Genomic DNA, 14,346 nt, shown 5'->3' on the forward strand with positions numbered 1-14,346 from the left:
CTTCCTTTCCTGGATGCAAGTACAGTGGACTATTAGCTCAAGTATAGTACAGGAAGTACAAATTACAAATTGACATGCCAAATTTAAGTGATGCAGGATGCAGAAAAATTATAATAATCTCTTCTGAAATTTATGTGATTTCGTGCGTGCATATGCAGGCAGACACATTAATCGTTGCCAAAATCTAATAAAAAAGATCTGAATAACAAAAAATCAGAATATAAACTTACTAATTGGAATTCTTTAATCTTTATTTCACATCAACAGAATTTTGACTCTGCAAATTGTTTCCTGATAATGCAGCTTCCATATGTGATGTTGAACAGATCTAGGATTGATTTGACAGCATATGATGGAAAACAAAGGTGTGGAATGAAGCAAGTTGGATGCTATGTCAACGCAGTAACACAACAAAGGAAAGGGGAAAACATATCCTCTTCTTCAGTTCTAGGATTTGAGCCTTTTTTTATGTACTTTTAATGCTTTCTTCTCCTTCTTATACATTTGATGCTTCACCTATATACACCAAGACATATATCAAGGAAAACTGTGACCATTGACAACTACAAGCATGCACAACAAATAGTAGAGTTCTGATATTCGGAAATTGTCTACATGTGTTTGAGGACTGTTAATCCAAAACCAATCCCAAGAAAAGTTGCAATCGCAATTCCAAAAATGCCTGCCAGAATTGCAGGAACGACCAATGAACCCCATCCCTTGGCTGTGGCCATCCCACATGCTGTTGTAGGGCCTCCAATATTGGCATTTGATGCCAAAAGTAACAGCTTCAAGTCGAAGCGAAAAAGCTTTCCAAGTCCAAGGACCACAGCAAGATGAACGCTGACTTGAACCAGAGCAAACATGAAAATACTAGGTGCTGTATTGATGACATTCCATATGCTCCCGCTAGCACCCACCACAGCAAAAAATACCTGTGCTCAGCAAAGCACCTTGAGTAACAACATGTCTCATGGATGGTGTTAGGATCAATTTTAGGATTCCTTAGCAAACAAGGTTTTCTTTTATTAGCGTGGTCAGAAAGTGTTGCCCAAAAGTGTTCAGGATAGGTCAGTATTCAGAAGAACAATCAACATGGGTGGTGAATATGTATTAGATTCAATAATCTGACTGGATTATAAAGAATTTACTAGGATTTGGAGTAATTTGAACCAATATCAGTACTTCAGAAGATGTGGAGGAAAACAGAAAGAAGATGACGTGATAACATGTAGAAACTTTGAAAGAGTCAACAAATTAATTGAGGGTGGCACAAACACATTTTTCAGGATATTGACTTGACTAATTAAGATTATACTAGTCTGGTAAACAAATAAAAAGAATTAGTTTTGTAACCTGAAAGTTCAGAAGGTTTAATTCTTTCTGCTGCTTTCCACAGTTATCATGATTCGCTACACAAGAATATATATATCTCCAATTTGAAACTCAGAAAAGATGTGTGCATGCATAGGTACATATCTGTCTACATGTCTATGCATGTGCGCAGGAAGCAAATGTTAAGTACAACAGAACCACAAACCCACAAATATACCTAAATAAGCACGCATAGCAATAAAGTAATAACCCCATATCAGAGGAGCATTTTCATATGATGTAAATTGACTGAACTGGAAATATTTTAATTACCTGCATCAAAACCTGGGCAATAGCATCACCAGCAGGAGCAAGGTAACCAAATTGTGTTGGGAAAAGAGTTGCTAAGATGACAACAGTGGCAGTTATTGCTGGAAGATTGCCTCCTTGAATTCCGTATATGCTTGTTAGAAAAGTTGAAGTCTTACATATCAGAAAGGATGTAGCAATAGCTGTTGCAGCCTGTAGCACAGGGAGCTTGCCTCCAGAATTGGACTCCATATCCATAGCAACATCTGCCAAAGACTTTCAGGATATGTTAACAAGATTATGCACATTGGGTGTTATTATATCTTTCAAGATCAATATTAAGCTGATTATACAACTTATTTGAAATACTTAGATAACATGTAATAGAAAGCACAAATGCTCAAAACATAACAAGATATAGACTAATTGACAAAATCATAAATTCTTATCTTACAATACAATGATATTTAACCACATGATATTTTACCCTAAATCATCTGATATCAAGGCTAACTACTACATACCATTAACTGATGTTGAAGCCTCGGGAGGTATTTTAGAAGCCAATGCAAACAATGACACAAAATAGATAGCACAAATGACATTATCTGCAGCTACTCCTGCTGCCAAAACTGATGGAGAAACGCCAAGAGCCTCTGAAATCGCTATGTAATTAACAGCTACAGTAATTAAAAAAAAAAAAAAGAAAAAAGAAAAAGATAACCTATCAGTTATTCAGTTATGGTACTGGACTTGGTAGAAACGTGCATATGTTGAAAAAGAACACTCAGGGCACTAAAGAGGAAGTACTAAACTTAGAAATAGAAAATCCAAAGAAACAGGTCCTAATATCTTTTAATCCAAGTAAGTAAAATTTTCTCAAAACTCAATGCAACAAAAGCGGAAGCAAATCTCACAGGACAAGGAAGCCGCAAAGTAGCTAAGTCCAGAGTCTTATCACATATACTTTAATTGCCTTAAATATTCAAGAATAAAACCCCCTATCCTGTAATATTCTTTAGATAATAATTCAGCAGGGTTTAGCCACATCAAAGTGAATTCTGCATCCACAACTAATTTTGTTGGCAATATTTACATCTCTAACTGATGTTTTCAGACATTGCTACAACCAGTTCTGTGGCAGGAGAAATCCCAAAATATACCTGAAAGAACTGGCTAATAAATGTATACCAGTTCTTCGAAGATCAATGGGATCAACAATATTTCCTTCCCCAAAAACACCCATTTAAAATCAATATGGAGAGTTCGTTCCACTTCATATAACATCACATAGAGCAACACATAAGTCAAAGTACCACAGAGCTAATTGATGATATGATGCTGTTAGCAAACTCACATCAACTAAGAGCATTCTGGATAATTATGATTTCTATCACTGCAAATGCCAGTATATCTCCTTACTTCTGTTACAAGAGCTCAAATCAGAAGCAACACTCAATAACATTTCCTCACAACTTACATCCACCAATATAACTACCCATGAGAGCAGCGGCTATCTTCCAATTATCTTGTCCAAGTGACCGCATAGGCACCACCAGAAATGCCACAACAGTGCCAACTATAGTTGCAACTGTCACAGACAAAAGTAAACAAAAGTTACTGAGGCCTATTAGCAGTTATTTCTAGAAAAATGAGTACCATAGAAAGGTTGATTACATAATCTATTCTTTAAAGAAATGCACATTCCTGTTACCGTGATAATATGCAAGCATTCAGCTCTATGTATTGGTCGATTCTGGAATTGAGTATGAACAACAGATATAAACTCTATAAGCATCTTTTAATCATCATTAATAATAATGATACATGGAAACTAAGCTTAAGGTGATCTAATGTATTACTGAAACAATCCAATTAATATTTTAACATTTAGATACTAACAAAGACAACATCTATAAATAGATTTAGCAGAATGGAGAAGAAGATTTATGATGCCAAGTCCAACACCTGACCCAAGCAAGAAAGCCAAAAGCAATGTCCCAGTGGACCGTATCACGCTGCGCAGGTCTGCTCTAAACAACAGCAATGGAACAGTTAAGGGAAGCATAAACTCCAAGACAATTGAATACGCCGGCGCTTCGTAAGGAATAATGCCTATATTACTTGCTGCAAGGCCAACCAAAGTGCTCACCAGGGCAGCACTCACCATGCTCCCAATCTTGGTCTTCTCAGACCTTCCATCCCAAAAACACATACACGTCATTTTCCCTCTTTTAAGTAAACCAGGAAAATGCCCACACAAAACGTGAATAAACAGAAATGAAAGAGAAGTTTTCTGTTTTGAGAGTCAGAAAGGAAAAGAAAAAGAGGTGTGATTTTCAGACTGCCTCGTTTGGTCTGAAAAACAACAACCATTGTCATTCTTGATTTAGAAACAGGGAACAAAAACAAACAAACAACATTCTAAGAAGCAACTTTTTTACAAAATGCTACTCAAGAATCTTGCACAAAAGATACAAGCTTTTTACTGTGCTTCCACTTTTATTAAAGATCAAAACCACGGTAACATTTGTTGTGCCTAAATCTATGTTGGTTTGTTCTTAATTATTCAACAAAACATGTCCACAATATATTGTTTCCTTCATTACCAAAGAAAGCCGACAAAGTGAAATGTTTGTAGTTGCAAGTCCCAAACAGAGGAAATCCAAAACGTCAAAAGAAGAACTTCTTCCCTTCCCTCCATACCAAACACACAGGCACACACTGCACACACGCACTCAAAAGGCATAGATGTGAGGGAAGCAGAGCCAGTACCAGAGACCAAAAGCACCAGTGGCAAAGAGAGCAGTCCACGTGCCCCAGTGGTCGTCCGGAGAGATGATAGGATACCTCAGCTGTGACCTAATTTGATTCACGGATGAAGTCAAATTACGGTTCTTGGGTAAAATCAACGGTGGGAGAAGTGTAGTTATTGCCGTCCTTTGAGAGTTCGGGGAACAGATCATTGTGAGGTTGTTAAGGCGGGAAGAAAGAGGTGAGAGGTGGAGCGACGGGATTGGTGGTGATGGAGAGAAGTGGGTGAGCATTAACGCCATTAATGGAGTAATGGTCTGTGGTCACTGATCAGTCAGGGAGAGAATTTTACGAGGTTAGAGTGCGTGTTTTATCTCTTATTTATGAATGAATTTATCTTCTCCCTGCCGTTGGATTTTGCTTCAACGACAATGCTGACGTGGTGAGGACCCAATTTGTGGTATTTGTGCAGGTGGTAAGTCAACCTTGAAATCTATTGTGCTAGTAGATTGGATGTGGTGCTTCCCCTTTATATAATGTAATCCAAACTAGTTGCATGAACCTTACAGTTACATTTGGACCGATGAAAAAATTATAATCTTCTTACAGCATTTAAGCCGAATCTTTAATCATATATCCATGATCTCACTAGGATGTTGAACTTGAACAAGGAGATATTAACAGTGGGTTTTGCTCTAAACTCCCAACTGAATATTTCCAAGTATGTTGCTTCTCTTATTGGTTGGTTACACATATGCACCAGTTTTGGCGTTGAAAATAGAAAAAATTACATGAACTTTAAGACTGTCACACCAAATGCAATGCCGAGAAAAGTTGCAATAGCAATTCCAAAGATGCCTGCAAGAATGCCAGGAACAACCAAAGAAGTCCATCCTTTTGCTGTGGCCATCCCACATGCCGTCGTAGGACCTCCGACGTTGGCATTTGACGCCAGGAGTAACAACTTCAGATCGATGCGAAAGAGCCTTCCCAGTCCGAGAATCACAGCAAGATGGATTGCTATTTGGACAAGAGCAAACAGAAAAATACTAGGTGCCGTGTTTATGACACTCCATATGTTCCCACTAGCACCAATCACAGCAAAAAATACCTGTTTATCGAGAAAACAAGAAAACATATTAATTCACTAAGTGCTTAGAATATTAATTAAATAATTAAATCAATTCTTTTTTATCAGCTCAAGATTTTGGTACTTAACCAGGGATATATAAAAGACAATATTTTCCTAATAAGAAAAAGTGAAAATGAAGGGAAAATTTTCAACTATAAGAGCAGTTCACAATTCTGAAAACCGACTAATTTGGTAAATTCACCTGCATTAATATCAAAGCCATAGCCTCTCCAGATGGTGCAAGATAACCACACTGCTTTGGAAATGCAGTTGCTAGAATAACAACAATAGCCGTTATGGCTGGGAGGCTGCCCCCTTGAATTCCAAAATATTTTGTGAGAAAAGCGCCAGCCTTGCAGATGGCAAATGATACAGCAAGTGCAGTAGCCATTTGTAGCACAGGCAGTTTGTTGCCAGGCTCCGATTCCACATCCATTGCAACATCTGCGAAAATTCCAGCTTCTGTTACATGCTACTGTTGTGGTAGTACAACTACATAATTTGCATTTACCTGCTACTTCTATATTTGATTATGTAAACTCAATATAAAGAGAGAACATAATACTTAACTTTGCATTTTTTATTTTTTTATTTTTTTTAATTTTTTTATTGATAAGTTATGCATGTGATCAATGAGATTTCAACCAACAACCTCAACCGCCACCTTGTTCTTACAAGAAGAAATCTCTGGCAGGCTTTGCAAACTTCGACAAAAATGGGGGATTGATTGCAATGTCATATGTCAAAAGTGTTGAGTACAATAAAGGTTAAAAGGAATTTTGTGGGTTTAAAGTACACAGATCGAGTATAAGGGAGTTGAACCAACAACTCTGCCACCATGACAGAACAGAAAATTAATGTAACATAGCAGTGTATGGTTTTGCTCACCATTGGTTGACTTTGATGTCTCAGGGGGTATCTTAGAAGCTAATGCAAACAACGTCGTAAAATATACTGCACAAATAACGTTATCCGCAGCTAGTCCAGCAGCTAAAACTGATGGAGAAACACCAAGGGCTTCAGCAATGGCAACATAATTGACAGCTGCACAACATCTCAAAAGACAAAAACAAAGTATCAGTCGTGACAGGAACTTGGGAATGAAAACGAGAATACCAAGAGAATATCACAACTAAATAGATATAGGGTTAAATACTAAATTAGTTCATGGGGTTTCATTATTTTATTTTTTTCCCTTTAGGATTTCATTTTTATCACAGGAGGTCCCTCTGGTTTTGATAATAGACCAAGTTAGCTCTTTGTCAGTTTACCGTTAGTTGACTTAACGGAATTCTACTTGGACCAATCAAATGTTGACATGTGACACCTACTTAATTTTTTTTTAATTAAAAAAAAAATGTATTTTCGAAAAAACAAAAAAACTGGGGGCCCTTGGCCATTTGAGCCACCCCCAGTTTTTTTTTTTTTCGAAAATACTTTTTTTTAAAAAAAAAATTAAGTAGGTGCCACGTATCAACATTTGATTGGTCCACGTGGAATTCCGTTAAGTCAACTAATGGTCAACTGACGGAAGACTAACTTAGTCTATTATCAAAACTACAGGGACCTCCTGTGATAAAAAAGAAACCCTAGGAAGAAAAAAATAAAGTAATAAAATCCCAGAGACTAATTTAGTATTTAACCCATAGATATATCTTAGTGAGAAACAACAAATGCATCGAAACTGGTTTCAAATATCTACATGACTCTACAAATTGAAATGCAAATTACCTCCACCAATATGTCTGCCCATGAGTGCAGCTGCTATTTTCCAACTATCTTGACCAAGTGATCGCATTGGAACTAACGCATATGCCACCGCTGTTCCAACTGTTGTTGCAACTATCATATGACAAAAGAGAAAACATACTGACAGTAAGACTCCAAAGCAGAGAGCGAGTAAAACCAAAAGTAACGCACAGAATAGTTGCCTAAACAAGTAATTAATCAACTAATATTCTTAATATAGCCAAATCAAAAGTACCACGGTGCTCTAAAATCCTGGAATAAGAAATGTACAGAGACCAACCCACAAATAGATACAGAGTAATCTGTTTTGGCCGCAAAGAGTGAACCATGGGCTTCAGAGAGGTAATTTTGACAGGGCATGGTTGCATGGTTCATTTCTTCCCATATCAGATGAGGTATTTTATAGATCTTACAAGAAATACAAGAACAAAATTATTACGGAACCATGAGAGCATAATTAAAGAAACCAATCATGAACTTGAAGGGACTTACATGTTAGAAAATAATAAGAAGAAAAAGCAGGAGGCATTGGATTGAAGTACAAAGGAGGACAATCTATGTTCATCTCTATCTTTTATACCTATTCTGAAAATATACAATTTTAATTAACCTTCAAAACTTTACAATAGAATTAAAAAGGTTGGTTTTATAAACTGAAAAGTAACAACTAAGCAACAAATTTATCTGAAAGTCCTTTAGAAAACCGAAGATAACGCAGAGCAAGAGCTAATTGAGGTGAAGTAACAAGCAGCATATTGTTATTCCATTATTTGAGATGATAAGTTGAATGGCAGTAATACTCCTACTTCTGCAAACAGATCGCAGCCTATTTGCCAATCCTATCACATCATAACATTTCAAAAAACAATCAAAAATTAAAAAGCAGGGAGTGATGTATAAATAACAAATTAATAGAAAAAAATACACTATATTGCACACTCTGATATCAACAAATATTACCTGAGCCTATCAAGAAAGCCAAGAGAAGTGTCCCAGTCGACTTTATCACGCGGCGCAAATCTGCTCTAAACAACAGCAATGGTACAGCCATTGGGAGCAGAAACTCCAACACAACTGAATATGCGGAAGCTTCATTCGCAATAATCCCCAAATTACTTGCTGCAAGTGCTATCAAAGTGCTCGTTAAAGCACCACTCAATGTACTTCCGATCTTGGTCTTCTCCGACCTTCAGTTCCAACGAAAAATGTATACATGAGTTTTTCTTTCTTAGTTGTGTTTATTGATTCACTATGAATTTAACTAGTCAAGAAAATCAAAACCTCAAATGCTCTTTTATTATTGCAAAGACAATGTAACAGTAACTAAAATTTTAAACAACAGATCTCTTTCGCAAAAGAGAGAGAGAGAGAGAGCCTCCCCGGATCGGCACCTAATAACTTGATTTAAGGGATTCTCGCAATTTTCCTTATTTGCAACCACTACAAACATTAGTAAAAAAAAATGATTTCCTTTTCCACGAACTTTCCTTTCCTCATTCGGGTGCTGTGAAATGGCAGGAAATAACTGAAACTTGGAATCTGGGATTTCATTATTTGATCCAACAAATCACGACACAGTCTAGCTAGCCCCCATTTACTTGTCCTTTCTACTACTTTGCTTCAGCTTTCTCATCAACCAAGCAGAGCATGAAAAAAATGAGAGACAGAGAGAGGGGGTGCGGTTTACCAGAGACCGAAAGCACCGGTGGCGAAGAGAGCGGTCCAGGTACCCCAGTGGTCATTAGGAGAAACGAGAGGGAGATTCAAGTGCGACCGAGCCGTCACGGACCGAGTCGAGTTGGGTCTTTCGGTGATTAAAGGAAGATAGAGAAAGGTTTGGGTTCTATTTGCACTGCTTGAAGATGATGTTGACGACGACGAAGGATCATAAGGCACTGAAGTAAATGTACAGGTCGTTAAGGGTCTGGTTGGGACTTGGCGGGAAGACAAATCCGACCGTTGGAAGTAGAAGTGGGGAGTGCGGAGGGAGAGAAGGTGGGCCGCCATTGATGGTCTATGTCTCCTCTGCCTAGGCTGCTGAGAGAGAGGGAGAGAGAGAGGACTCGGTGGCCCTACAGAGCAAGTTTTTAAATGGTGGAATAACTGGGCTGACTCAAATGCGTACTTGTTGACAGCAGCTTTCTCCATTCCTTTCTTTTTTCTTTTTTCTTTTTTTCTTTTTTTGTAAGTATTCTCCATCCTTTCACTTTTTTTTTTCTTTTTTTTTCCACTGTTGCTATCCTCTGCAACTATACCTCTTCGATAAATTTGGTTATCACAACGATCCAGCCAAATCCCGTTATTTATGAGATTAATCGGCTTAAAGTGTTATTCTTTAAGCATTTGATGGAAGTACTATTTACTCTTTTTGAAAATTACTTACAATAAACTATTTATGCCTTTATTTTTATTTTTTTCTTTCTTTCTACATATCCATACAAGATAAGAGAGAAGGAGATTCGAATTAATAATTTTCGCTTTATGATGCATGGTTCACAACCAATTGAGCTGCCCCTTGATGACAACATTTGCACTTTTTGAAAATTGTAATTGGATATAGCCAAGAACAATTAATGAAATAAAATTATTAAACTTGACATCTATGTCATGCTAGAGTAACTCTAGTGAAGTTCATGTAACGAGAAGAAAATAACTTTTACCTGAGGTGAAAATAACTACTCAATATCTTCTTCTTCTTTTACTTTCATTTTTTTAATTCAGGTAATAGGCATGCTATTCACTACTCAATTTCACCATTGCTTTTTAATCCCACACAACTGGCAGAATTGGTCAAAAATCATTTCATTCACTATTTCAGCACCATAGAACATCAATATGAAATTCTGAAATCGTTTTAATTTCAGCATCATGCTAATAGTTGCAAAATCACATAAAGCGGTTTTGCAGAACTCTCTCAATCGGAACAGTTATCCAGACTTTCAGTGCATGAGATGCTTTCAGCTAGCTTCTGCTTCTTTGCACTAGAGCTCTCCTCCCCTAAAGCTTTTAATTTATTCTTGATTGCAGCTATTTTAGCACTTCGATTCATCTGTCCTGAACTGCTACCAGAAAGGCTGGTCTTGTTTGACTCACCCGCTCCTTTGGAAGACTTCTCTGCCGTTTCCACCAAGTATTTCTCACTAGCAAGACGGACAACCAACGGGCGGCCACATGCTAATTTTCCATGCATCTTCTCCTTGGCCAATTTTGCTTCCTGCGTGCTCACTTTAATGGTGGAAATCAGGAATTGCTTGAAAGCAAAATGATCAAAAGCAAACAACTTACCTCTTTAGTGCTGTACTGGATGAAAGCAAAGCCCCGTGGCTCTCCGCGTTTTGGGCCGCGAGTATGCCACAGGAAGTCTTCAGATACAATCTTTCCAAAGGGCGAAAACATCTTAATCAGAGAAGCCCTGGATGACAAGAAAAAAAAAAAGATCCATAAATTTCAATAAAGCAGAGACAAAAAACAGATATTCTCAGTCAAAGGACTAGTGCAACGTATACAAAGTCCAGAGATTTTCCTTACTCTGTTATTCTCAAATCAAGGTTACCGATGTAAAGCCTGTTTTCACACTTCTCGTCCATAAAACCATTAGGATCCTGCATTTAGTCATAACACCAAATTCAAAAATCTGGAATGCACCGATAGATTACATTAGGGTTTTTTTTTTTAATGAATAATGACACTAGCATCTAATGGATCTTGAACCCACAATCTCACCCTCCATCTCATTCTTATAGGGGAAGTGCCATTTGAATAAGAGCAATGAGCCCTATATCACAGTAGATAGGAAAGATCTAATGAATCTACACGACTACACCTACATTTATCAAGCTTGCATTATGACAATCATTTTAAACTTCTGTAGGATTCAAACAAATAATTTCACTTTCAAAGCAAATCCAATGAAAAAAACTGTTTCTTTGCGTCATAAACTGTCAATGTTTAACACCTAGACAAGACAACTGATACTTAGTTCAGAGCTTCTCCTAACTTAAGAGCTCCACAAATATACTGAGAGCATCTTCAACCTGACAAGATAATGCATAAGCACCCCATAGACGCAGGAAAAGGATCCTTTCCATTTTAAATCCCCTTCATTTCCTCCATTTAGTGCATTTTGAAGGGTAGTGTTGTCCAAAAGTTTTAATGATGGTAGTGCATTAAATGCATTACCCTTCAAAATGCGCTAAATGGAGGAAATTGAGGGAATTTGAAATGGAGAGAATCCTTTTCCACAGACGCAAGGATGCAAGTAGACAATCTAAACAATTAGCAACGGGAAACCCATCAAAATTTATATAAAAATATTCGAGATTACTAGATGTATTTCAACACATTAAGTTTCAACCTCTGGGATATATTAGCAAAAGTCCCAAACAAGATCTAGTTTAGATGGTAAAACATAACGACAACATTCTGATTTTGGCATGGGTAGTCACCTGATGGGGAACAACTAACACTCAGTCCTACATCATCATACAAGTATTCAACCAACAAATACTCATAGCTAAGTGCAATTCTCAGAAACACAACACTCACATTAACCAAAGTTCTGAAACTACATAGGCTAAACCAGAGACCATTTAGCAGTAAGACGTGGCTGATTCATTCAGTGCAGCAATTGCACACCAGCTGCCAGCAATTAATGGTTAAAAGGGGAAACAAATCTAAAAGAGCAAAAAGAAGCATCAACATTTGTTTGTATAGATGAGACGTGGTTCAGATTTCCAGTACACACATCTTTAAAACTTTCGTACATATAATTAGGACATTGGAATCTACCATGACACGGCAAAAGGAAAATTATGATAATTGGAGATCCAGTCCACAAAGCAAATGAAACCTCCTGGAATTTAGAGCTTAACAGTTTGCATGTACCTGCATGTAAACAGATTTTACAAGATAGTTAGAGCTCTATTCCTTCAGACACATCAATTGTGGTCAAACAATATATTTTCAGATTGCATCAACAATTCCTCCTTTTTCAGCCCACCATTATTCCACAATCAAAACCAAATACCACCAACAGAAAAGATATCACTAACCCATGTTCAATACTGCTATCAAGTAGTTGAAACAGCAAAGATAGTTGCCTTTAGTACATAAACTAAATATATATATATATGGTGGATTTCCAACTTGGTTCCACTACTATATCTCAAAGCATAGCACTACAATTTCCGTTCAACGTACCCATATACGAAGATGCGAAAAATACAACCATAAATGGCAGCTAAAGTATCACTTAGACAGTATCTAATCGATACCCAGAACTATCCACAACTTTTGGAATTAATACCCAATCACAAATAATGCAATTGACATTTAACGTCAAATCCACAAAACATGATTGCACAGAAGAAAAGAAAAAGTAGCGATAACTAAGTACAGAAACTCATCTAAGGATCAATGGGAGAAATAGATTAAACTATAGTCTAAAAGGAAAATTCTTGGCGCTATCCAATACAAAACCCTACAAAAAATAGTGAAATAAGAAAAAAATAAAATTAAGAAACATAAAGACTTACGCTTTGTATGTTTCGTTGTTAAGACGTCGTCGATGGGTGAGGTCCCGGGTACTGAGTCGAATTCGAACGAGTTGGGTACGATCCAAGAGGCCTGCGGGAAAGAAGATGGAATATCAGGGAAACACGCTGACTTGGGTCGAGAACCTACACCGTATTTCTTAAACGCTGAAGAGTTCAGCTTTTCAAACGACGTCGTGGTGGTGGATTAGCAATAGCATATCCTTTTTTTTTTTTTTCCTTGTAAAAAACGCTACAAATAATATAACATCTTTTACAAAATCATGGAGAAAAAACAAAATGGATTTTTTTTTTTTTTTTAACATGTCCACAGAAAAATAGAGATGAAAGATTCGAACTAATAACTTTCACTTCATTAAGCATGTCTCTAGAAGATTAAGCTACTCTTTGAAGGCAAATATATTTAATTAATGGAATCTTCGTGAATAAGGAAAAATAAATAAATTCTTTCTTTTTTTATTAATTTAAAATTTTAAACAAAAGAATAATAATTTAATATAATATAAAAGCGTGGTCCAAGACTCTGAATTCAGACATCAATTCTATAGTTTATTTATAATTTCAATCAACTATTCCTGGTATAGAACAAATAGTAATTTAACCTTATCATATAAGAATGATGAAGATACTTCTTCTTCTTCTTTTTCCTTTTATTTATTTTTTTATTTTTTGGCATATTCTACTTTCATAATGTTTTCTATGACATTAAGTTCACGGCTTAGGTTTTTAGCCATTACTTTTCAATTATAGAGGTGTATCCAAAAAGCCACCAATTTATAATATATAAATAAATTTATTCGTTTGGCCCAAAAAACCAAGCTTAACAAAAGGTTCATTGAACATAATTCCAAACCCATCATAATTAATTATTCTTCCAATTATATTTTACACACATATCTATGAATGAGGTGGCAATTTATATTTGCATGTCAAAACATGAGTCTACAATTATATAGATTAACTTCAACTTGATTCATTTAATTAATTATAACTTGATAATTGTGTTAGATTCGCGAATTAAACAAGTCATATTTTTTATCTCTATCTTATTAATTTCTTATTAAAATTGTTTAGGAATCACACATAGTGTAAAGACAGCAAGACTTGCGTGACGTCCCCAATGATGTAGTCTTTTTCAACATGAAAGTCACACCATTGGACAGTGTCTCCAATTTGTTGACATTGCTATTTAGGGCTCTGTTTTCTTTATTATTTCACAATACCTTAAGGGAAAGTTGATGTCATATTGTATAGGTGTCAACCTGTTTATTTAAAGATCACATGAAAATGACGGGCACCCACCAAGCTAAGCAAAAATTTCAACAAGATTTGGTCCACCACCGCAGCAAAATGCCAAATGTGAGACGAGTGCTGGAAGCTTTTTCAAGCATGTGGAGGAGGCATTAAAGAGATATAAAGTGATAGACATTCATTTCCATCCGGGAACCAAAAATAAAAATAATATGCAGCAGATTTCTACTGCCAGCTCACCTTCTGGAGATAGTCTTATGATGTCATCACAGGTTATAGTGCTGG

The 14,346-nt window shown here is 36.5% G+C and overlaps 3 protein-coding genes across 7 annotated transcripts; all 3 read right to left on the reverse strand.

Annotated features, from left to right (window-relative positions):
• Positions 1-194: 194 nt before the first annotated feature.
• LOC132182315 (uncharacterized) lies at positions 195-4,726 on the reverse strand. Of its 3 annotated transcripts, none has more exons than XM_059595536.1 (6): positions 4,233-4,392; positions 3,592-3,818; positions 3,104-3,214; positions 2,148-2,303; positions 1,648-1,889; positions 195-935 (listed from the first exon to the last, which is right to left on the reverse strand). In XM_059595536.1, exons 1-6 carry the CDS (start codon positions 4,370-4,372, stop codon positions 612-614), a joined length of 1,200 nt encoding a protein of 399 aa, XP_059451519.1. In that variant the 5' UTR covers positions 4,373-4,392; the 3' UTR covers positions 195-611. The 3 variants fall into 3 exon arrangements, with proteins under 3 accessions (XP_059451519.1, XP_059451522.1, XP_059451510.1); XM_059595527.1 differs by lacking the exon at positions 4,233-4,392 and adding an exon at positions 4,399-4,726 and having other exon boundaries at positions 197-935; XM_059595539.1 differs by lacking the exons at positions 2,148-2,303; positions 4,233-4,392 and adding an exon at positions 4,399-4,726 and having other exon boundaries at positions 196-935.
• A 225-nt stretch (positions 4,727-4,951) lies between these two features.
• LOC132167516 (uncharacterized) lies at positions 4,952-9,357 on the reverse strand. The gene is made up of 6 exons (XM_059578517.1): positions 8,946-9,357; positions 8,219-8,445; positions 7,241-7,351; positions 6,398-6,553; positions 5,712-5,953; positions 4,952-5,488 (listed from the first exon to the last, which is right to left on the reverse strand). Exons 1-6 carry the CDS (start codon positions 9,263-9,265, stop codon positions 5,165-5,167), a joined length of 1,380 nt encoding a protein of 459 aa, XP_059434500.1. The 5' UTR covers positions 9,266-9,357; the 3' UTR covers positions 4,952-5,164.
• Positions 9,358-10,044: 687 nt separating this feature from the next.
• On the reverse strand, positions 10,045-12,983 carry LOC132188444 (uncharacterized). Of its 3 annotated transcripts, XR_009440887.1 has the most exons (5): positions 12,793-12,983; positions 12,022-12,142; positions 11,804-11,896; positions 10,787-10,860; positions 10,656-10,670 (listed from the first exon to the last, which is right to left on the reverse strand). XR_009440887.1 is itself a non-coding variant. In XM_059602896.1 (3 exons), exons 1-3 carry the CDS (start codon positions 10,864-10,866, stop codon positions 10,173-10,175), a joined length of 507 nt encoding a protein of 168 aa, XP_059458879.1. In that variant the 3' UTR covers positions 10,045-10,172. The 3 variants fall into 3 exon arrangements, 1 of the variants encoding a protein (XP_059458879.1); XR_009440886.1 differs by lacking the exon at positions 11,804-11,896 and having other exon boundaries at positions 10,654-10,670; positions 12,047-12,142; positions 12,793-12,970; XM_059602896.1 differs by lacking the exons at positions 11,804-11,896; positions 12,022-12,142; positions 12,793-12,983 and adding an exon at positions 10,045-10,472 and having other exon boundaries at positions 10,544-10,670; positions 10,787-10,866.
• Between the last annotated feature and the right edge of the window lie 1,363 nt (positions 12,984-14,346).

This window comes from Corylus avellana, chromosome ca1, assembly GCF_901000735.1.
Source record: "Corylus avellana chromosome ca1, CavTom2PMs-1.0".
Taxonomy (NCBI): domain Eukaryota; kingdom Viridiplantae; phylum Streptophyta; class Magnoliopsida; order Fagales; family Betulaceae; genus Corylus; species Corylus avellana.

What these genes read in the sequence shown, in the direction of transcription:
- LOC132182315 (XM_059595527.1), bottom strand. Translation starts at nt 4,679, where the DNA reads ATGGCGTTAATGCTCACCCACTTCTCTCCATCACCACCAATCCCGTCG. An exon ending in GGGTAGTTATATTGGTGGAT is followed by an intron (nt 2,304 to 3,103) that starts GTAAGTTGTGAG and finishes TAATTACTGTAG; the next exon opens with CTGTTAATTACATAGCGATT. An exon ending in GGCTTCAACATCAGTTAATG is followed by an intron (nt 1,890 to 2,147) that starts GTATGTAGTAGT and finishes AGTCTTTGGCAG; the next exon opens with ATGTTGCTATGGATATGGAG.
- LOC132167516 (XM_059578517.1), bottom strand. Translation starts at nt 9,265, where the DNA reads ATGGCGGCCCACCTTCTCTCCCTCCGCACTCCCCACTTCTACTTCCAA. An exon ending in GGCTTTCTTGATAGGCTCAG is followed by an intron (nt 7,352 to 8,218) that starts GTAATATTTGTT and finishes GTCATATGATAG; the next exon opens with TTGCAACAACAGTTGGAACA. An exon ending in GACATCAAAGTCAACCAATG is followed by an intron (nt 5,954 to 6,397) that starts GTGAGCAAAACC and finishes GAATTTTCGCAG; the next exon opens with ATGTTGCAATGGATGTGGAA.
- LOC132188444 (XM_059602896.1), bottom strand. Translation starts at nt 10,866, where the DNA reads ATGCAGGATCCTAATGGTTTTATGGACGAGAAGTGTGAAAACAGGCTT. An exon ending in CTTGATTTGAGAATAACAGA is followed by an intron (nt 10,671 to 10,786) that starts GTAAGGAAAATC and finishes CTTGTCATCCAG; the next exon opens with GGCTTCTCTGATTAAGATGT. An exon ending in TCCAGTACAGCACTAAAGAG is followed by an intron (nt 10,473 to 10,543) that starts GTAAGTTGTTTG and finishes GTGAGCACGCAG; the next exon opens with GAAGCAAAATTGGCCAAGGA.